The sequence below is a fragment of the Corvus hawaiiensis genome, chromosome 5 (assembly GCF_020740725.1).
Source record: "Corvus hawaiiensis isolate bCorHaw1 chromosome 5, bCorHaw1.pri.cur, whole genome shotgun sequence".
Lineage (NCBI taxonomy): Eukaryota > Metazoa > Chordata > Aves > Passeriformes > Corvidae > Corvus > Corvus hawaiiensis.
Window position 1 is genome coordinate 74,383,442 of NC_063217.1, and position 20,963 is coordinate 74,404,404.

Genomic DNA, 20,963 nt, shown 5'->3' on the forward strand with positions numbered 1-20,963 from the left:
GGAAGGAGTCCCACCCATTGTCACCTACAGACAGAGGCCAACCCAGGCTGGCAAACAGGCCATGCTGGCATCCCTGTGGCAGGGTGGGATGTAGGGCATTCCACTCCAATATCCCAAATAGATGTTTCTGTTATAAAAATAAGGCTCATTTTCAGCAAAAATTGCCAGGCTGCTGAAAACCCCTTCTCTGAGATGCCTTTTGGTGAAGGGGTAGCACAGCAGATCGTGCTCACTGTATCTGGTGTATCGACTTTCTCCACTGCAGCCACTGCAATACAGGTTCAGATCTAAAAATCTCATGTAGCCAGAACCAAAATGCAGATTTGTGTCAGAAAGTTTACAAGGACTGGACAATAAGGGTAAAATTCTATCCCTGGTATTTCTGTCCCATGAAATCATGTAATCGGCCTGGGAAATTCTGGGTTCCCATTATCCTCTAGTTTCATAGCCACAAGAGAAAAGATCAAGAGCAATGGGATAAAGAGCAATGAATGCACTCCCCTTTTTGCCAGAGGTAAAAGAAGTAAATCTTTTTGCCTGAGAAGTAAATCTTCAGGATTGGCTGATGTTTAATTACCTTTAAATACATATCAAGGTGTGCTTCTACCAAACTCAGTAAACCTTGCAGTTAGGAGCATGATTTTTGAACAAAACTGTGCAAAGAGAGTTCTTCTGCACTTACCACAGAAATAAGGGCTTTAACTCATTTCTCACCTGAAAATATAAGCTGTTATAAAAACATCAGTGACTATCACTTGCCTCATTAGCTGATGTTTCTGTGTACTGTGGGAGCACACACAGGACTTGCCTCATCCACCCCAAACTTGCTGGAGGTGCTCCCTCTGAAGCCATGTGGGTTCCTGGAGCAAACAGGCAGATCCTGTTTGGATTGAGCCTCTTCCTGACCTGGGGATAAACTGCTGGACTTGTATTTTTCAGGAAAGAACTCACTGAATGGAAAATGCACAAACACCTCCCAGATCTACCATGTCATTGTGAGCTGTTTTGGTAAGTGTAAGATGGAAGGGTGGTTGCAAAAAAAAAAAAAAAAAAGGCATCTGAATTAAAACTGTTTTTAAATCTAATAAACTAAGCTGCAGCAGTGGGTAGGATTTTTTTTTTTTCAGGGCAAATAAAATGTGTTGATTGGATTCAAACAGCTCCCTCCCCTGTTTCCCTGAAACTCTACTCAAACCCAGGCCTATAAATCATGTCAGTAGAGATCCTTGAAACACCTCAGGGAAATCTTTCAGGCTGCAACAGAAACACAGACCACAGTTATGAGTATTCAAAATAAAGACAGAATCTCCCCCACATTCCTGCAGTGAATTCCTTGCTTCATGCTAACTTGGACTCCTGAGATGCAAGTTTCCATGAAAGATGTTTGAACTGCAGACTCAGAGGATCACAGGATCCAGAAGAGGAAAAATTTGTATTTTCATGTCCAAAATCTCCTTTGTAAGGCCACTTAATGGTATCTTTAGCATGTGTTGAAACAGGGTGAAGCTGCTTCTTGTAGCCCTTTATTATATTAAAAAACAACCACAACAGCAACAAAACCACGATGAGATGTTTCAAGCTACTGCACGACTATCTTTGGGGTTCCCTCTTTTTGTTAAGGTCTTCACAAAATACAAAATTAAATGTCTTTTCTACATACAGAACAAAGTAGAATCAAGTAACTGATTAGAGTATGTACAAAAACTTACACATTCTGTCTTGTTCTTTAAAAAATATAAATATCAATATTGTTCAGTAAAATGGGTTGGTTTTATTTTTAAGGCTTCATTCTTAGATCCTTCATTATTTAATGAGGTGACAGGTAGGCAGAAAAGGGAGGGAAGAGAAGAGGTCATGTTTTTTATTAAAGGTCATGTGTTTAATTCCTGTGAGATTCTTCCTCATCTCTGGCAGGAGGAGATTTCCCTCCACATTGATTTAAGTTTCCAGGAAGCAGAGGTGGAAGGAAAGGAAAATAAAACCTTTATTATTGCTATTTTTTTTCCTTCATTAAAATCTTAGTTTAGACCTGTCTCTGTCCATTGTCTTTGAAGAGAACCATCTGCCAAGTACTCGGATTAAAGGGACTCTGGCAGGGCTGTATCCCAGCTCCACCTGGGACAGGTTAGAGTGAGGAAGAGGCTGCTGGAGGTGTTTTACCACCGACTCCAGAGGAGGTAGCAAGTGCTGCAGCCAGGGCAGCTGCTGCTGCTGCATCCCTGGGCGTGAAGTCTGTGGGGAGACTTTCCATCAGGCACTTGAGCTGCTCCTGGCCCAGTTTGATTTTGTCGTCGAGCTCTCGCTGCTCTATGAGGAGCGCAGACTTCATCTTCACAAAGTGCTGGTAGTCCTGGAGCTGCTCCTCAGAGAGGTAGTTGCCCAGGATGTCCAAGACCACCCGTTCCCGACGGTCAAGGTTTTCCTTTAGCTCCCGGGCATCTTCGTGCTGGCCAGCCAGCAGCTTCCGCTTCTCGTTCAGTGAACTCTGCACACCACAGAAAGCCCGTCAGCACCAGCATCACCACACTCCCTGATCCCCCCTTCCCTTCCTCCCAGCACCACACCTGCCACCTCTGGAGATAGCTGCTAAACTCCCAGATGTGCAGTCAAAAGCCTGGGAGAGGAGGATGAATTCCTCATTATGGAGTGCATATGAACCCCACTGAACTGGACTCTGAACATCCTTGCCAATGGGAGGCAGAAAGTGCTCCAATAAAGTCAGGAAACCTCACTTGAAAGCAACAACTACCAGGAAAATCCAGTTTCAAAACCACCCCAAGAGTGCTAAAATGAGGCTGTCCCCAACACAGCTGCTCTGTGTCCAGACAAAAGCTGCAGGATCTCAGCCATTTATACAAATGGGGATCAGGATTCCCAGGGACAACATACTGCTCCTACATAAGCACCAAGAGCCCTGTGCTGCCCTCCTGGCAGCCCCTGGAGGTCATTGTAAGGCTGTGGTGGTGCTGGCTGCTGCCCCACACCCTGAGCAGGCCAGGGCTGTGCCGATACGTACCCGCTCCTCGCTGTTGGCATCGTCCCCCAGGCTGCTCAGGACGTTCTCCACGCGGGCCAGGCGTCCCGAGAGGGAGAGCAGGAGGTTCACCACCTTATCCAGATCGCCAATGAACATCTTGTACTTGTCAAACTCGTTGGGTTTGCACTGTGTGCTGATCAACAGCTCCACCTCCTCTCCGAGAGCATTATTCATCTTGATGTCTGCGAGCAGGCCCTCCTTGGCTTCTTTCAGGATTTCCAGTTTGTGGGTCAAGCTCCCGATGAGCTCAGCCTGTTGGAGGGGAAGTATTGCCACACTGGTTGTTACCAGCACCACCCTGCTCATATGAGTGATGACAACAAGAAGATATGGCTGCAGTTCCTGAGGAGCAGGATCAGGTCAGCAATGGCTGACAAAGAAGACATTAGGGAGGAAAGAGAGAAAATGCTGAAATTCCCCACCTTGGAGATAACCCAAGTAGCCCATCAGGTTGCATGAGGATATATTTGTTCAGTGAACATTTATAAAAGAGATCTTTAATTTGGTGTACCATATTCTGATACCCAGCTACCTACAGATGAATGTTCTTCAAAATCGCTGAGTGAGAAGAGCTGCAGCCACATCCCCAATGTGCTCCCCATGCCCTGCCCCAGCCTGAAATGCCTTGAACTGCACCAAACAAGTGCCTCACACACAGAGGCATCAAGGAAGAGTCTACACCAAAGATGCTCTGGATTTACTCAGTGTCTGAACACAGAGCACACACCCATTTTGCAAAAAACACTGACACCTATTTCCCTGCCAAAGAAAAGGAGGCCCCTGGGGTTCGGTTACTCCAGGTTACTCCAGGAACAGCATTGTTACACATGTGCCGGAGATCCTAATTTCTGTTAGGATTTAGTGGAAAGACATATGCAAAAGCAAGTCTCTGGCCTGGGGCTTGCAATTCTTGCTTCCATTTACTTGGAACTGTGAGCACAGCAAGGAGAAGCTCTCCATACAAGGGGTGGGGATTTTCAGTGTCCCCAATTCATGCACTGCTGAGGGACAAACACCTGTGTGTTCATCTCCTCTGCACACAAACACTGCAGGATGAAACAAGTCACTCACAAGGTGGCCTGAAAATATTCTCTCAAAGTCCTCCTTCCATCACAACTGAGTGTCATTCCAGGCAGGAGGCAGTCTGCTTCAGAGGAGGAAGGATTGTCAAACACCAGTCAGGCTAGGGTCACTGAGCTGGCGCTGATGCCCAGGGTGGCCTGGCAGTGGGGTTCCCAGGCTGCTTTGGCAGCAGGGAGCACAAGGCACTGTATGGCCAGGCACCACTAGAGGGAACACTTGGCGTGCATTGTTCTATGGCTGCCCTCCAGCCCGCTCTCGGCTGCCGCACACATGCAAAGGCTGAGCAAAAGGCCAGAAATATTCCCTGAAAACAAACATCTGCTCCCTGGAATGACTGCCATTGGCTAGCAGAGTAGTTCAGGGGAAAAGGGAGCAAAGGTGGCACTAAATCCCACCTTCTAAGGGTCAACCAAAACTCCTTTATGGGCATTCTTCCCTCAGTAGTACCCAGAGACAAAACCCAACCTTTGCCCTTCCCTGGGGCTATGATGCTAATGCCCCCTTCCAAAGAAAGATCCTCACCAGTTGATTGCTGGACCAAATCCTGAGGAGCAAAAGGAAGGATCCGTGATTACAGTGCCGTGGGGAAATCTCTATGGCAGCACTCCATGGGGTGGTCTCAAACTCTGGCATTAACCTCGGCAAGTCTTCAGGCAGATGGAGCTGCTGGAACTGGCATCTGTTCCTCCCTGCTTCAGGAGATTTGCCCTCCAACTGTGGCAGGAGGCTATGGGGTTCCTGAGAGTGAGGTACCTTTGTTCTGAAGGCCTGGGAGCTGGAGGGGCCTGTGACTTACATTTGTGTTCATCAATCAGAGACTCTCCTGCGATCCCAAATGCCAGCCAACAGAGCTCCTTTGCATACTTACAGTGGAAATGAGGTTTATCTAAATGACCTCCCAGAGGAGCTGCCTTCTCAGGTAACCCCTGTGCAAATGTTCCTGTACACAGACCATGAGCAAACAGGCCAGATTGTGCTGTCTGGGCCTAATCACTCCCATCTATTTCTGTCTTTCCACGCAAATGTAACCTGTGAGGCCTGGGACTTGCCCTCCAAGGAATGCTATGGACGTGGAAGGAGCTGCCAATCTCTTTGGAGCTGAGTGCTCCACAACCAGTGGGCCAGATGATGAAAGCAGCAGGCAAAGGCCTTGGGCAAATGCTTTTGATTAGTGATCCACCCAGAACCTGTATAGGGCCACAGAAAGAAGAGGTGGTGAACAGAAAATGAAATCCGGGCTGTGCTACTCTGTCCCTGGCAGTGTGGGATGGTTTAGACGTATAGGCAGGCAGGGCTGCTTTTGACAGGAAGGTAGGAGGTAAGGGAGGCACAGACAGGCCACAAACACCTGCCTGTGGCCCCCTAGGATCTGGGAGCTAAGCACACGTCTGTAATTACCAGGTAACTAATGTGAGACAACCACAGGGGCAAATTAGAAGGCCCTGCAAAAGCCCTGGAAGCAGAGCATGGAAGCCTCCAGCAAGAGCGGCAGGGGCCATTCTGCAGTGAAATGTAGCCTCAGTAAGAGAGGAAAATGTGTCCTTCCCTCCTGCCTGCTCTCCTCCCTTCCAAGCCATCACATGGAAATTGTGCTGAGCTGCTGAGATGCACGTGGCTTCCAGTGGGTCAGAGAAACAATAACGTGTGGGGGGAAAAGAGTGGCCAGTGTTTCTCTGGATGCAGTGAGTGCAGACAGCAGGTGAAATGGATACATTGACTTCACTGAAGAGGACAATCTTGGGAAAAAATTTCCTGCACTCAGTGTGGTCACTGGCAGGACTCTGTTCTTGTTTCCAACCGAAGCTGGCCCTGCACGAATTGCTTCACCTCTCCCTTTTCCTTCCTTGCTGCAGAACAGGGACTGCTCCTGACAGTTTGTACACCCTGCATTTGGCATGATCCAGGCCCGCCTCAGGGTGGTGCAAGATTGGTACTCAATTTGCAGTGAGTAATTCAGATTAGCTCTCTTATACAATTTGGGTCACTCTAAGGAAGCTTCACAGGCGGCCTAATTGCTCCCACAGAATTTTGGGTGCTGCCAAAAGCTGACATCAAATAGAAATGCACTTCACTTCAGGGCTTATTATTATTTCAGGAATGTGAGCAGCAAACAGTGCTGAATTTACCTTTTTCTCATTGATGTCCAGCAGCTCCTCTTCCTCACCTACTTCTTCTGGCAAGTCCTTGATTTTATTCAGCAGTTCTGCTTTGGGAGCTGAAACGCTGTAGTAAGCAGGACAGGTGACCAGAGTGACAGGAGCTTCCTTTTCCGCTCTCCTACACCACAGTGAAGAAAAAGGAAGAATTCAGTCTGAGCCTGACTTTTCCCGGTGCTTAGATCCATGGTTTTCCAGGAGTCCCTCTTTGGTACCTTCCCAGTGTAATTACCCAGCAGGACAAGGCGGATTCCTGCCATCAGGGGGTGCGTGTCAGCTGCTGTCCCAGCACAGCACAGCACAGCCACTGGGTTTAAAGGTGACTGGACACAGCTCTGCACAGGATTTACCTTGCTGAAGGTCAGCCAGCACAGCTCGGCCAGAGGTGGCCAGACTGACCATCTTACCTGGCATCATGCAGTACAACTGACTTCTGGACAGTTCTCCAGCTGCCACTTGGAAGTCTCTGTCTTAAAAAACCCACACTGGGGGAGTTGGGCTGACCTTGTAGTAAGTAGCTCCCCTCATCCCTCCTTCCAGAATTTGGCCTCTTTTTATCCCTGTGCCTGCCATTATTTTCATCATGATTTTACTTTCATATCTCTTCCTGTGCTTTGGACTGAACTGCTTCAGATTACTAAGGTTCATAGAGCAAAATCCAATTATATCTCTAGGGATGTTTCATTTCCTGCTCTATTCCCAAGCTCAGCATCATTTTATACACAGCCCAGAGAGGTGAGCTCAGAGCCCAGACACAGAGCCCAGCTCATGGGAAAGGCTGTTGGGAAATGCCTTGCCAGGCCTCACACCTCTGAACTGCAAAATTCACTCTCACCTATAGAGATGCAGAAAAATTTGGCACAGGTTGTCCTTAGAAGCAAGGCAGCAGGGAGTTCTGCCAGCCCTCGCCCCAGCCCAGCAGTGCTTACGTGTCATCTGCCACTGCCGCCCTGCTGGCTTGTGTCTGCGACATCTTCCTCTTCATGTTGTTCTCCTTCAGCAAGCTGGTTCCACTGGGGAAAATTCCTTCCATCAAGTCCATGGTTGTCTTCATTTTGGAATCTGGATCCAGGATATCAGCTAGAGACTTGTCTTTATGGACAATTTCTTTTGCTAGAGCCTCTGACTTAATATCCTCTGGGGTCTTTTTCTTTGCCTTCACTGGGGGTGCTGTGCTGGTTATCCTAGAGTCTGGGCTGGCATTTTCCAATGCTGGCTCTCTGGGGTTACCTTCAGGCTGAGTTATGGGCTGTCTGTCAGTGCTCTGAGGCCCTTCAGAAGCAGCAGGGGACTGGTGCTGCTGATCCACAGCAGATGGAGAGCCAGTCCTCTTTGACGGGGTTGGCAAGAGGGGCCAGTTATTTTCACCGGTGCTGGTGCCCAACCCTGTTATCTCCTTCTCAGCCAGGGCTTTGGGAAAGCTTTTGAAGCTGCTATGGACAGAAACATTCTGTGAGATGAAGAGAAATCTACCACCCAGGACCACTGTGAACACAAGGTAAAGGCCTACAAGAAATGAGTTTTCCTTCTCTCTCCCTTGTTTTGGTGTCTTGCTTCTCATTCCAATACGGAGGGTCTATAGTGTGAAGCCACTGGCACCAGAATTGTTTTGTCCCTTCAACCTGGACACTGCTGGATTGTCCATCCAACACAGAAAGAACTAGTGAACACCAAGTCACTTTGTTTTCCGCTGGCAGGCTGGGGACATTGCGCCTCCCCACCCGGGAGCGCCATCCTGAGCAGCCTCCACCCATTTGTCCTTGCCATGTTGGAAAAGCCAATCACTACTATAGCCCCGGCCAGATTCTTCCCAGATGGGTATCAGAGCAGTTCCCTGGGAGTGAGGGAAGCTGTGCTGAGTTAAACCACCTGGGCATCTCGCCCAAAGTGCTATCCTTCAGGAGAATTTCCCTATACAGCCTGACTGTGACATATTTGCGTTGTCATTTCTTGGCAGATGGTCACTGTTTCATAACAGCATTATTTTGTGCCAGGTCTAAAATATATTCTGAGAAATACTAACTGTTTGGAAAAACCCATCATGGATTTTCACAGCTGTCTCTCAAAATCCAGTAACTGGAAGGAGCCAGCAGCCATTCCAGCTCTGTGCTGGAGAGAGTTAGAAGCAACTGCACTGAAATCTGCAGGGAGAACCAGCCCAGGAGTGTTCCCCCACAGTCCCCTGTCCCGGGGTTTTGGGGAGCACCTGTCAGTGCACCTGCTGGTGGACCCTGCTCTGGCCACATCATTTGAGGCTGCTCTTGGCAGACCAGCAGCGAGTCTGTCTGTCTGTCCCTGCGTCCCTGTCCCCTGACAACGTGCAAGCGCCCTGCCCAGCTGGCAGCTGGGGGTCTCAAGGCACTTGGGATCAGCCCCATCTGTCCCAGCCCTGCATATCTTACTGTATATGGCCCTGCACTGCCTGAGCTGCCACGCTCCAGCCCGCCCTTACCTCACGCTGGCCTCCTCTGGGAGCCGGGGGGATTTGTCTCCAGCTGCCCCATTCCCCTCAATGGGTGGGGGAGGAGGTGGGAATTCCTCTGTGCCGTTGGCAGAAGTGCAAGAGCTCAGCTCGGGAAGAGGACGGGATGGCGATGGCGGAGAGAAGGGTGGCTGGGAAGGCGCGACAAACACCTCATCGTCCTCCTCGTCCTGCAGCGATGGCGGGGGCGAGAGCAGCCCCGACTCCGAGATCCGGAGCTGGGTCATGCCTGGGGGAGAAGGAGTCTCTGGGTCGGAGGAAGTGCTGCTCTGTGTGGGCAAGGACTGCCACCTCTGGGAGGGCTTCGGCCCGGCTGCCGGAGGAGACACCACGGCCCTTGCGTAGCTGCTGTCTCTGACAGAATGAGCCCACGCTGCTTTGGGCGGGAGGGACCTGTGCAGCAGCCCGGCTTTCCTTCTCCACATCACCTCTTCCGTGGGAGTCTCAGGGGATCTATCCTGGACAGCATCCAAAGGCTGAGCCTGAGCGTTCCCGCTGCCCTCAGGGGGAACAGCCTCTTGTTTGGCGTGGTGCTGTCTCGGAGCCTGGCTGTCACCTGTGCTCTGGAAGTCTGAGGGAGCCTGGGTGGGTGTATTAGGGGAAGAGTGGCCAGACCCAGAAGGAGTAAGGTTAAGGAACAAGGTTTTAAAGCCTTGCTTTTGCTCAGGGTAGTGACTCCTTGCCTCTGTTGGGGCTGGGAAAAATGCAGAAGTCCTGCTATCTGGCCTGGAAAGTTCTGAGAGCTTGTGGTTCTCAGCCAGCGTGCTGGGCCCGGTGACAACCTCGGTGCTGCAGAGGGGATGGGGATAGTAACTTGTGAACGCCATTTTCTCCGAGTGGCTTCTTTCTTTCTTGCTGAAAGACCTAAATACCAAGAGACCGACCACGGTAAGATTAATAACTAATCAATGAGCAGGAAAATTTAGTGTGCCCCTCCTCAATGGTCAAGTTATCAACCCTATCAGAGGCCAGCATCACTGCCTGCTGGTCTAGGTGAGGTACAGCTGTGCTTTGAAACTGGAAGTGAAATCCTGAGCCAGATCCACTCTCTCTTACCATCTCCCATCATTTTCAGTGTGAGCTACATCACACACACGTAGCAAGCACCACAGCAGTAACTCAGTGAAAAAAATATTAGGAAAACCTAACACCTGACTTCCTTTCCTGCTCTGCTTCCAATTTTGTTTGTTACAGATGGGGCCAGTAGCAACTGTTGTAAGATGCACCATTTGACATTATCCACCACCAAACTCAACTCTCAACTGCTTGTAATCTTAAGAATTTCAGCTCTATGGGCCAAATATTCCCACAATGTTATCTGCTCCTTTTGGAAAGGTGCCATTAAAATGATTCAACTGTCTCCAAGAACAAAGCAAGGCCAAAAAATGCACTATTTTGACTATGGAGAAAATTAAAAAAAGCTCTTGCAGCCTTGGAACCGTGTTAGAAGAAAGAGCTCCCTCAGACAGGCAGGTGTGACAAACACCAAAGCCAACACATTCCAACTGCAAGCGGACGTTAAGGCTGCAAAGGCAGCAGATTGAATTATTCCTTCCAGGTCTTTAAGGGAGTTCTCATGTGAGCCTGAGAAACAGTGTCTGGCCTTTGGAGTGAGGATCCTGCTTGGAATCCAGAGCCAAACCTATTTGCCTGTCTGGCTATTTAGCTGGCAAACAAACTAAGCAGTAATAATGGCACTGGCAGATGCAAGAGAAGGTGCCTGGAACCACAAGGCCATACCATAAACCAGTAAAACACAATAAAGCTATACTGCCAGTGCATTTTCTGTTCTTGAGATGCATTGTCAAATAATCCCCACACTGCCAATCTGTGATGCTGGAGACATGGGCCCCAAATTTGTTCTCAGAGGTACTGGTACGAATTAAGAATAACTCTGTCAAAGACATGGGTCGTTCTGGCTTTATTCCGGTGTGACTGAGAATAGAATTTGGCAGCCTGTGCCTGGGAGTGGGGAAACTTCCCAGACAGAATGCTCTTGGTATTGTCTGTGGTTCCTGGACAGTAGCAGTGTGTATTCTTTTCAGATGCTCAGTGTTTGTCGGGAGCGCCAGATGGTGATTCTCTAATTCAGAGATCTCTCCTACTGTGGAAGCAACTGTGGATTCTAGAACTGGTGGAGCAGTTCCCAATGTTGTATGACACCTGGGGAGCAGAGGAAGAGCATGTGGGACTGGACCAAGTGACTGCTGACCAAGGTTTTACTAACTTAACCATCTGATCGTTTTCCTCCTCAAGCATGAGAGGCGGTAGTGATGGTCCCATCTCCTCTCCAGCACAGGGGGCAGCTGTGTCCCAGTGAAACCTAGAAACATAATTCCTACTGCCTGCCTTGCGTCCCTGAAGGGCCCATGCATGGCAAACACTTCTCCTATCCTTTTGTTTTATCTTTTGGGAAATCCAGTTCCGAGCAAGAAGAGAAAGCTCCCATCTCCCAGAAGAAATGTGCTTGCGAAGCATGTGGGATGCCTATGCTGCACAAACATCATAAAACTGTTAGTAACCAATGATCTTTGTGCAGTGAAGCATGAAAATGAGAAACCTGCATTTCGTGCCCCAATAAACTTGTTTTCAGTCTGGGTGTTCAATCCCATTACTTGGAAAATAGGTTGGGGAAAGAAAAAAATAAAAGGAAGCCACAAGTAGTGATGGAGCACCAGGATGAAATGCTATCTCTAGGAGAGAAGGGAGGTAGGAGGAACTGAAACAGCTGCATTGTTCTCTTAGGAAAAAACACCAGGAAAAAGTTATTCCAAATCAAAGTAAACGGGTGTTTTAAATAATCCTACAAGGATGTGCCTGAAGGCAGATTGAGTCCATTTAAAACAACATTTATATGTTCTTGAGGGCAAAAATGGCCAGAAGTAAGATCAGCCAGAATAGGAGCCTTCCTCTTCTTCCAGCTGTCACTCCCTGACCCAGAACTGCATGGAGAAACCTTTGGAGACAGCAGTGTTAACTCCCACTGTGACCACAGAGAGAGCTGGCATTTACTGCAAGTTTGTGAGGAACAGAGCTCCTTTGTGAACAACGCTTTTAGTCCTTCTTGATGGCTTTTACTGTAATGGGAGTTAGCTGTTTGGGCACTCGGGGCTTAGGGCAAACATCTATTTATTATTTAAATGTAAATACAGCACGATCAACTTCAGTTCTCCTTAACTTCAAAACAATCCGGGGCTAAGTGGAGACTTACGTAAGTCCTAAGATGCCGAGTTTTGTGCTTATACTTTTCTATTTTTAAAAACATTTCTCTCTCCCCTGTTGCTGAGCAATGCATCCTGCTTGGATGAAGGGAAGCAGCCCAAAGGCCAGCTCCCAGCTGAGCATGATCAAGGACATATCCTGGGTTTAGTCCCTCGCTTTTGGGGAGGCAGCATCCTGCAGTGGATAAAACCAGCCAGCATGCAACATCTAGGTATTTTTTCCTTTTGCATCCTTCACTTATGATATAGCATCCAATGTGAGTTCCAACAGCAGATCAAACACATTCTAGAAGTTATGTAAGTGGAAATTTGCTGCATAAACGTGCTCCAAGACTACATGAAGAGACAGTAAATTAATGGCTGTAATGAAAGAAAAAGCTTGTAGCAACTCCTCCTAAGTCTGCTGGGCACAGCACATCTGGAACTGTGTTTGTGCAGGTCTCAGCTTTAGACAACCCATGACAACTGCTGCTGCAGGGGATGGCCAGAGCTGGCCCTGCAGTGACAAAGGGGACACGGACATACACTCACCTGGCTCCTGCACTGACCATGTAGAAGGGATCCCTCACCATGGGGCTGAATTCACTGCTCTCCCTTCTCAGCAGCTCCTGGGGTACCAAGACAGCGTCAGCAGCGAGCAGAAAGCAAAACAAAATACCAAAACATGGATGAGAATGCCTTCCAAAGCCTGAGAGCAAGTCATTCCCCATGGCTATCCACTCCTTCCTATCTCTAAACAAATTACTGCAGTGACAGTGCAATGTGATTTGTATGCACCCTGAAAGGACCGTTAAGCACAGTACACAAGACTCTGAAAAATGAACAGTGAGTGAGGCAGAGGAGTCTGCTGCTAAACTGGAAATAAACATTTCCCACAAAAAAATCTGGAAAGGCCAAAAGAAATCTAATAAATAATAATAAAAAATCACCCTCTTGGTTTGGCTTTGTCCCCCATGTTTATAGCTGTGTGTTTGCACTGGACGTGGATCAGAAACAAACCTATTGAAGAAAGCACTTCAACATATAATTCCCTTTCAAACAGACTCTATGGATCGGTGTATATGCTGGAAGTCAAGTTAGGATTTAAGAACAGGATTTTCACAAGTGCCTTGCTGCCCATGGAATTAATCCTTGTTCCACAGGTGGTTACAGCTAAATCCCTCTGGGAAACAGCCGTAAGGGCTCATCCCTCTTCAGCACCAGAATTAAGACTCTGTGAGGAGGTCTGCTGTGATGTTCACCCTCTTCCTCCACTTGGCTTCCAACAGGCAGAAACTCTGGTTTGGCTGCTGAATGTATGAGCAGTTACAAATGAGCCCCAAGGGGGAAATAAAGATTTTAAGAACTGCCCTGTACCTCCTGCCTGATAGAGCTGGGCTAGGAAAAATGAATTGGGGCTGCTTGTCATCCAAACTGTCACTGAAAAGTACACTTTGGTGATTTTTCTCTCTCTGGATGTCTGGTTTTCTTGCTACTCTGACGGGCAAGCGTGACAAAATGGCACAGATGGGTCTGGTGCCTGGCTGGGGTGGAAAAATACTGATGGTGGGATGAGACAGGGTGGTTTTGGAAGTGCATTCCGGTCACTTGATATTCACAAGCTGCTTTTTTAATTCACTCTATTTAAAGACGTGGTGTGGGAGCTGAGGGCTGCCGAGGGAGGATGTGTAGACTGAAGCACACAATGAGTTTGGGAGGGCAGCTTCTTCCCCCCATCCGAGTTTGGCCCATTTGTGAGATGCTGCCCAGAGCCTCCTCTGTCACTTGACTCAGGACCACTTTGTTGCTCATGTATAATCTGTTCTGGGCCAGAACTGAGTGCAGGAGTAGGAGGAGATGTCCTGGATCTCAGCTGCCCTGTAAGTATGGGAGCCTCTCCAAACACTCAGCCGATTTGGGGCTAGGAGCCTGTGCGCACATTTTGGTTGTTTGCTCCCTCTCTCTGTGATGAATGGAGCCTGGCATGGAAATGGCATGGGGCAGCAGACCCAGCACTGCTGTAAATCCATGCATGAAATCTGAACAGATTTCAGCCAGCTGAAGAGCTGGCCTGGGCAGTTGCTCTTTAAGAATTTAGCCTGGTTCTACTGTTTACTATCATCAGAATCAGTTGAATTCTCCATTTGTGACATCAGTGCGATGTTCCCAACCACCAAGCAGGGGACATGGAAGGGCCAGGGTCTCGTTCAGTTTTCTCTGTCATGTCTCCCTCCAGGGCTGGAGGCTAAACATAATGGTTATTTGGCAGTGCCTCTGCCAAGCACTTCCCAGCACTGTCAGGCGCAGTGGGAGCCAGGGCAATTCCAAGCAGCCTCTAATCCTCTCTACTTTGCACCAGGAAAATGGGCTGAGGCAGAACAGCAAATCACCACCTTAGTGGAACACTCCACCATAAAGGTGCTCAGTGCTTCTCCAGTGCTGCTCGCAGGTAAGGACAGCACACCTCAGATGGGATGTCCAGAGCAGCAAGAACACACCAGCATATGCACTGAAATCCCAGCATCCCTGACACCCCCGACACAGCCCAGCAGGGAGAGAGCTGAACCCCACCAGCAATCTTTTAATTAACGCGCACTAAGCTGCCTCAGCATGTGCTGAACCTGTCTCTAATCAGTGGAGTCCTAGCCATGACTGCACATCAGCCTGTTCTCCAACATCCCCCCACATTCCTTGGTTCCCAGAGTCCCGCTTGTGGGCGTACGTGATCCCGTTGCCACATACCTGGTGTTTCTTATCCGCCGTGGGAGACGACCTGGAACGTACATGCACAGGGACTGGCTGATTGTCGTACCTATCAAGCAAGTCTTCCACAGACACCGATTTTCCAGATTTCCTGGCGGTGGAGGATGTTTCAAAGACCTGCTCCTGCTTCCTGTAGCGAGGCTGGCCCTGCATGCCCAGCGGGTCTGTCTGAGTGCCTTTGGTGAGATCTGATCTGGGTCTGTAATCCCGGCACCTCTCGGGTTTGGGCTGGCTGGTGACCAGGCTGTCGTGGCGCCCTGGCACCTTCTCATCTCCACTCGTGTCCAAGTAGTCCATCAGCCCAGGAGGAAGGGTGGAAGACATCCGTCCTGTCCTGGATATCCGCTCTATGGACTCTCTGTGGCGGTAGAGGTTCTGGTCCTGGAGGGAATTCATGCTGGAGGTGGAGGAAAGGCTCTGGCTGTCAGGGCCACCCAGCTGCAGGTAGGAGCTGTGGGAGCGCTCCCGGAGCAGCCCGATGTCTTGCGAGGATGGCCGTCGCCCCGTTTTGCGCTCAATGTAGTCGGCCAGGGCGTTCTGCTGGAGCTGCTTGAGCTCCGGCTTGGACAAGCTGGCTGTGGAGGAAGCTTTGCCGTCCCTCTCGAAGATCTTGCGCCGGTCGGCCACCGTGTTCTCTGGGAAGACAAAATGGATGCTTTTCTTCTGCAAGGAGAAAGGTGACGGCTCCCCGTCTGACATGCCCACCTCATTCATCTTCTCGGGCTCCGAGTAGGAGCGCTTCTTCTGCTCTGCTGTCAGCCGCTTCCGGCCCCCGATGCGCAGCACGTGCTGCGTCCTGGCGTAGTCCAGGCCGGAGAAGCCGCCTTCCGTGGGCGTGATGCTGTGCCTCTCCTTGGGGGTGTGTGGGGATGCTGCCGTGCTCCTCAGGCCCACGTGGGCCGAGGCAGGCCTCTGGGGCAGCTTCTTGGGCGTGTTACCGAACGGGGGGCTGATGCGATGGAAGGAAGTGGCCCTCAGCACCCTGGACTGGGCATCTTTAATGCTGTTCCTGTAGGCCCTGTTAAACAACGTGTCCAGCTGCGACCCGTGCGCATCCTGGACGTTATCCTTCCAGAGGATCTCCTTCTCAGGCTCACCTCCCAGCTGGAATGTGCTTTTACTCCGCGGTAGCTGAGCTGCCCTTATTTGCACCTCATTTTCAGGACACAGGCTGTAGTACTCACTGGGTCTTGCATGTTTCACCGAAGCCACCATCTGCAGCTCTATGGGGCGCCAGTCAGCCTCTTCCAGCTTCCCGTTCCTGACAAAAGGGCTGGAGCCCCTGCCTGGCTCACTGGGCAGCCTGCTCCTCAGGTCCTCTGGGCTGTGCATGGAGCACCTCGTGCCGGAGGGCTGGCTCGTCCTGCTCGGCCCATAGTGCTGGCCAAAGCTGGGAATGCCAGCGCTCTGGGGCCGGGGAGTGCTCTGCTCCCGCTGCTCAAATTTGTTGACCTTCTCCAGCACCGAGCAGCGGGGCTTGCCAGCCTCTGGTCTGCTGTAGGGAAAGCTTTGGGTGCTGCTAGAGCTGAGCCGGCTCCTCCCAAAATCCAAGGTCTTTAGGAGCTGCGGAGAAGGGGGCTCTTTGCACTTTGGCTCGGCAGCATGGAACAGAGCCACGCTTGTGCCCTCCTCCTCCTGCCTCGTGAAGGCCTGTGGGTCTGCATCGCTCCACTGCCTGTGCCCCTGTTCCCTGTGATCCTTCTCCTCTCTGCTGCTGCTGTTCAGGAAGGACAGTTTGGTGTTGGAATAACCCTCACCTGGCTGCGTTTCCCTTAGCTCGGAGCTGCTTTGCCTCCTGGAGCTCTCTGGGATGTTCTGCAAGGAAGAGAAGCCATACTGCTTGGCCTTGCTGTGACCCCATGGGTGGGGAGCAGCAGCATCTCTCTCGTTTACCTGTGCATTGCCACTTTTGTCCTCCTGCGATCCAGGTGTCCAGTCCTCTTTGGGCTGGTAATGGGTTTTCCTCTCACTAGCATCCTTCAGCTGGGGTTGTGGAGCCTGGAAAATGGCCTTGGACGCCTGTGTGCTACCCGGGGTCTCCCAGTGGCTGTGTGCTGCCTTGTAAGGGGGTAACAGCTCCTCCTTTCGCGGCGCAGCCAGGCAGAGCTCCGGGCCTGCTGTGCTGGGAGGTTTCTGCTGGACGAGTTTGGCTTCGTGCTTTCTCTCAGTGGCGGGGGGCTGGTAGAAGATGGTTGACCTGTTTGTAGTGCTTTGGTTTCCATTCTCATCCAAGCCCAGGGCGCCGCCGGCTACGGCCTTGTCATAAGAGACCGGGAGGGCTGGGGAGTACCCACTTTCTTTGGCCAGAGCTGGGTAAAGCGTCCCAGTGCTGCTGGCGGAAGGCCGGGGCACCTGGGCGTAGTGCGGCTCTGGGGAGGGAACAGCGTAGACACCGGTGGGCAGCAGGGGCTGTCCTGGCTGGGCTGCCTGGGAATAGCTCTGCTTGGGCTTCATGGTGGGGCTGCTCTCTGGGCTCTTCTCCACCACGGTGTGCAGGTGCCCTTCTCCGAAGGGCGGTTTCAGCAGCGGCCCCTGGGACAGGGAGCTGATGAGAGGTGCCCAGGCCCCTTTCGGCTGGGTCCGGCTGGGCTTGTTCGGCTCAATGCCGGCGCCTGAGCCGGGCCTCTCGTGGTGCCTGATGGCTGCGTAGCTGTCGCTGCGAGTGGGAGGCAGGGGGGGTCCCTTGGGAGGCTGGCTCTTGCTGTCCGAGGGGCCCTGGGCTGGCTGTGCCCAGGAGGAGGCCGCGCTGTGCCGGCTGAAGGCCTGGAGCCTGCCGTGGCTGCGGCTGTCCGGGGAGGCCCGGGCGTCACTGCTGGGAAGCAGGGCCGAGGGCTTCACCTCGTACTCCTGGGAGATGCGCTGCTGGGCGTCGTACACCGTCCTGACGTAGCGGATGTCCGCCTGCCTCATCCCCTCCGGCGGCCCCCCGCGGGACTGCGCGCTGTCCGGGGAGCACGAGTGCTCCTTGCCGAACGGGGCCGCGGGGTACTCGGGGATGCTGGAGTTGGTGGAGAAGGAGCTGTAGGCAGAGTCTCTCTTGCTGTGGAGGTGGGAGAGCTGGTCGATGCTGTTGGTGGATTTGGCCGGGGACAGGTGGCAAGGGTGGTAGGCAGGGGAGGAGTGGTCCAAGCTCTCCATGCTGCCCCGGGAGCTGTACTGATCAGGACTCCTCCTCAGATAGCCATGCTCGTATGCAGAGAGATCGCTGGTGGAGGAGCTGGGGGACAGTGAGAAAAGAGTGAAAACCAGCAGAGGACACGCACAACAACTTATAAGTGAGCTCAGAAGCAAGATGTTTAGTTTTGAGATGAAAACCCATATTTGGGCCTTGCTCCATCCCCTGTTTGGAGTCATCCCAGTTCACAAAGAGGAACTGCTTGACATTGCAACACATGGCTCTTACTTACCACAGAAGGGTGGGAGGGAAATACAGACAGAAAGACAGCGCATCTCTGGAGCCAGGGAGGATCGACCCCACCCAGCAAACCCATCCAAAGCCCTTGGAAAGCTGAATGAGCACCGATGCCACCAAGGAGGAGGAGAGAAGCACAAGGGGCATTCTGGGGGGAGTCTAATCTCTTTCTTTTTTCCCCATTTCATTTCTTTTTATGGAGATGAAGGCTATGCCCTGGCAGGCTTCCTGGAAATTCAGCTGTCCCAAGTATAGTTTGTTTGCTGCGAGAAAACTAAGCTGACAAGAAGAGGAGAGATGCATGTGCCTGTGCCTGGAGGAAAGTGGGGTGCAACCATAGAAACAGTCTGAGAATTCCCAAGAAGTCTGCACTGCCACCTCCTCATGTAGCTCAGCAGGTGCAGGTACATCTTGGCACTTCCTCTAAGGTGTCCAAAGAGGAATCATAGCCACCAGAGAAGTGATCAAAAAAGAAGGGTATTGAGAGATTTTTCTATCCTTGGGAAGGGAGCTCTTTGTGCCAGTCACAGCCCCTTTTTCACATCTCACAAGGGGACATGACAAATGTGTGCAGAGTTTGCCCTGGCTGATCTCCCCTTCCAGATTCAAGCGAATACACTGAGCACTGGAGAGTATAGCCTGAGGATTTCACTCTTCTTCCCTCTCTTCCCAGCTTCCCTTCCTCAGGTACTGTTTTCTCTGGTTCCCTGTGCAACTACATGTGCTGTCCTGGCAGAGCCACAGGGAAGCAGCAGGAAGGGACAGACTGTGGCAGGGCAAGGTCCAGAGCTGGAAGCTGGCTCCAGATCATATCCCAGACAAGGGGCAGACCCAGGGGAGAAGGCTGCTAAGGATGAGGAAAGGCAGAAGGAAGCCTGCTCACAGCAGCTCTGCAGAGAGATGCAGAGGAACACAGGCAGGAAGAGATATGGCAAATCTCAGGACAAAGCTGGTTTACTCATTTAAATGCACCACTCTATTTTGGATTCAAATAACCATCTCCCTGGCAATGCCCAGCACAGCCCTAGCCAGCTGGCCACTAGATGTTCCCCGTGCACCTCCTCAAGCACCCGGGAGACAGAGCCATGCTGCCAAAGGCTCTGCCAGGAACTGCCTGGGAAGCAAAGCCCCTTGGTGGGAAAGGAGTACACTCCAGCATGAGCTGTGCTAAGGCCACAGATCAACACACTTTATTTTCTGCAACCATCTCCTCACTTTCTTTAATGCTTTTTTTTGTCTTTCCTCCCCTCTGCCAAGGATCAGTCTTGCCTGTAGAAGAAAGTGATGTTTCAATCCCAGAGGCTATAATGGAGAGTTTGAAACCTTTCTGCCTTTTCAGGGAAAATCTTTCAAGGGCAGAATTTAAACTTGTCCCTCCTCAAGCTGCCCTGCACGTTCAGTTATGATAGAGCTGACTCCTGCAGAAAGCCACTGCCAAACCAGGAAATCCCTCCCTGAACTCCTCACCCTGGGAGCACTGTTGCGCTGTTGGCTGCTCCGTTACGCTGACAGGCTCTGCTACCTACACCCTTTTCTTCCTTTTTCAACAGGCTAATTTAGACTTTGGATTTCTTTTCCTTTTCTGGGAAAACAACCATGCTGTGTTTCTATATGGGGGAATCCGCAGAAAGCTTTATCAGCATCCTGACAGTGGGCTCCCATCTTTGTAGGAAGGGGGATTTTTAAAGCAATTAATTTCCTAGCTGCTGATCACCTCAGGGAGGAAAACACAGCCACTTTATCAGGGAAACCAAACAGGAACTGAAGCCTTCCTAACTCTAATGCAAACCCTGGCTGTTTGTAAACCTGTCCAGCTGTATGGAGGCAACTGGTACCATCTTCCCACCACACCTTTGCCCCCTCCCTTCCCTCCACAGCTGTGTGGTGCTTACCTGGAGTGGTAGGACTGATGCCAAGGGATGCCAAGCGTACCCTGAGATATTTGCATCATGCTGGGATCGGGTTGGTTCTCCGCGAGTTTGGTTGAATGCCAGGAGTGAGGTCGGCCTGGAGTTTCACTCCGCCTGGGTGAAAGCAGGAGTTTGCACATCAGCAACAGACCAGCTCTCTCAAGGAAGGTGGATGTGAACTTAGCACCAATATTTAAAAGTGCTCGTGCTCATTTGTGTGGCAGTGCTACTTTTTAATCCATTCCAAGCAAATCCCACAGTAACCATGTGTGAATATCCCTGACATTCCCACAACACACTCTCTCTTGGACTTGCACAAGTGGATCACCGAATGCCATGAGGAGGTGGAAGCCTGCAAAGGCACTTTTGATCTCTCCTCGGTGCTGCTAAAAATGCAGGATGAGACGTGACAACCAAGGGCTGGCGATATGTGTCCCTTGCATCCCACCCAGCCAGACAGCTGTCCCCAGGGTGTGTCCCCAGGAGTGGCACGGCACGGCTGCCCTTCGGTGCCTTCAGTCACCAGCGCCAAGGCCTGTGTCTGTCAGCCCTGAGGGAAAAAACCCCACTGACACTTTATTTAAAGCACAGAGTGGTGCCATGGAAAGTCAAAGCAGGAGATTAATGATTGAGTCCCCTGAAGAGGCCACACAGACTCTCCTTTGCCCCACCCTTTGGCTTGTCCTTAATCCTCTTGCTGCTTTCCATGAGGGATCTCTCCCCTGCTCTAGCACTCATTTCCACCGTTTCTCACTCTCTCCCTGGGAGAACGAGGAGCAGCACTGGACCCATGTCCTACTGAAATGTGACAGTCTGCAGGACAATTCTGACTAAATAAATGCAAGAGGAGGATATGACACCCCTTTAGTCTTTCTCTCACTGAAAAATTCACAGTACAGCATGTCCTGAACACATCAGTA

General features: G+C 51.0%; 1 protein-coding gene across 6 annotated transcripts in view; it reads right to left on the minus strand.

Moving 5' to 3' along the window:
* Positions 1-1,501: 1,501 nt before the first annotated feature.
* SHROOM3 (shroom family member 3) overlaps positions 1,502-20,963 on the minus strand; it is a 116,539-nt gene continuing 97,077 nt past the window's right edge. For all 6 annotated transcript variants that reach the window (XM_048304797.1, XM_048304798.1, XM_048304800.1 and 3 more), the window contains 8 exons: positions 20,026-20,157; positions 14,701-17,938; positions 12,511-12,587; positions 8,729-9,622; positions 7,206-7,709; positions 6,247-6,397; positions 3,017-3,289; positions 1,502-2,485 (listed from right to left, as the gene is read on the minus strand). In XM_048304797.1, coding sequence (XP_048160754.1) covers positions 2,126-2,485; positions 3,017-3,289; positions 6,247-6,397; positions 7,206-7,709; positions 8,729-9,622; positions 12,511-12,587; positions 14,701-17,938; positions 20,026-20,157 — 5,629 coding nt within the window. In that variant the 3' untranslated portion in view covers positions 1,502-2,125. The remainder of the gene's footprint in view (positions 2,486-3,016; positions 3,290-6,246; positions 6,398-7,205; positions 7,710-8,728; positions 9,623-12,510; positions 12,588-14,700; positions 17,939-20,025; positions 20,158-20,963) is intronic.